Source organism: Ursus maritimus, unplaced genomic scaffold (assembly GCF_017311325.1).
Source record: "Ursus maritimus isolate PB19 unplaced genomic scaffold, ASM1731132v1 scaffold_32, whole genome shotgun sequence".
NCBI classification, from domain to species: domain Eukaryota; kingdom Metazoa; phylum Chordata; class Mammalia; order Carnivora; family Ursidae; genus Ursus; species Ursus maritimus.
The window spans coordinates 20,669,413-20,670,258 of NW_024425786.1; the positions used below are offsets into that span (position 1 = coordinate 20,669,413).

Genomic DNA, 846 nt, shown 5'->3' on the forward strand with positions numbered 1-846 from the left:
GGGGGCGGGGAGAGATCTTTCTCGAGCACCTTCCATGTTCTGGACACTGCTTTACACACTTTAAAATCGTTAAGTAGGGCCACCGTGCTTGATGGTGGCGCCCCAGAAACCTGCGTCCTGCGCCCAGCCTGTCAGCGGTCCTCAGTTTTCTCCCGCCCTTCCTTTAAAGCCAATCACGTGATGAAGAAAGCCCTGGCGTGGGTGTCAGGCAGTGTGTGACCTCCGGGCAGTCACCGCACTTCTCTGGGCCTGACACGCAGTCGCCCCATGGGAGTTGGGACTCCACCATGTGCGCAGGGGCAAGGCCGCTGCCGCTGCAGGGATGCTGGGCCGGCTGCAGCGATGCTGGGCCGGCTGCAGGGATGCTGGGCCGGCTGCAGGGATGCTGGGCCGGCTGCAGCGATGCTGGGACACGCCGGCCCTGGCATGGTGATGTGGAGAAGGCCCGAGAAGAGTGTCACAGAGGGGTCCATCCAGCGCTAAAAGAGGCACAGGCAGGGTTCCTGCTGCCGGAGTCCCACTGAGCGAGGGGCCATTGGGTGGGGACAGACAGGGAAGGCCCCTCCAGGCAGCGGGACCACGTGCAGAGCAGCGGCGGGGCACAGCCTGTGGGGGAGCAGGGCGCAGGCTGGCCAGCGAGGGGAAACTGGATTTGTCTCTCTGCAGGCTCCATCTACGAGATCTCTGGGAATGAGTGCTGCCTCTCCACAGGGGACCTGATCAAGGTCACCCAGGTTCGCCTCCAGAAGGTGGTCTGCGAGAACCCAGGAACGGGCCAGACCATGGAAATCACCCCCAGCTTCTGTGGTAAGGCAGGCAGCTCTGTGTCCCCCCCCCCCCCCCCCC

At 64.2% G+C, this 846-nt stretch overlaps 1 protein-coding gene across 2 annotated transcripts in view; it reads left to right on the top strand.

Annotated features, from left to right (window-relative positions):
• THEMIS2 (thymocyte selection associated family member 2) overlaps positions 1–846 on the top strand; it is a 15,265-nt gene that overhangs the window by 1,764 nt on the left and 12,655 nt on the right. For both annotated transcript variants that reach the window (XM_040619100.1, XM_040619101.1), the window contains exon 2: positions 667–807. In XM_040619100.1, coding sequence (XP_040475034.1) covers positions 667–807 — 141 coding nt within the window. The remainder of the gene's footprint in view (positions 1–666; positions 808–846) is intronic.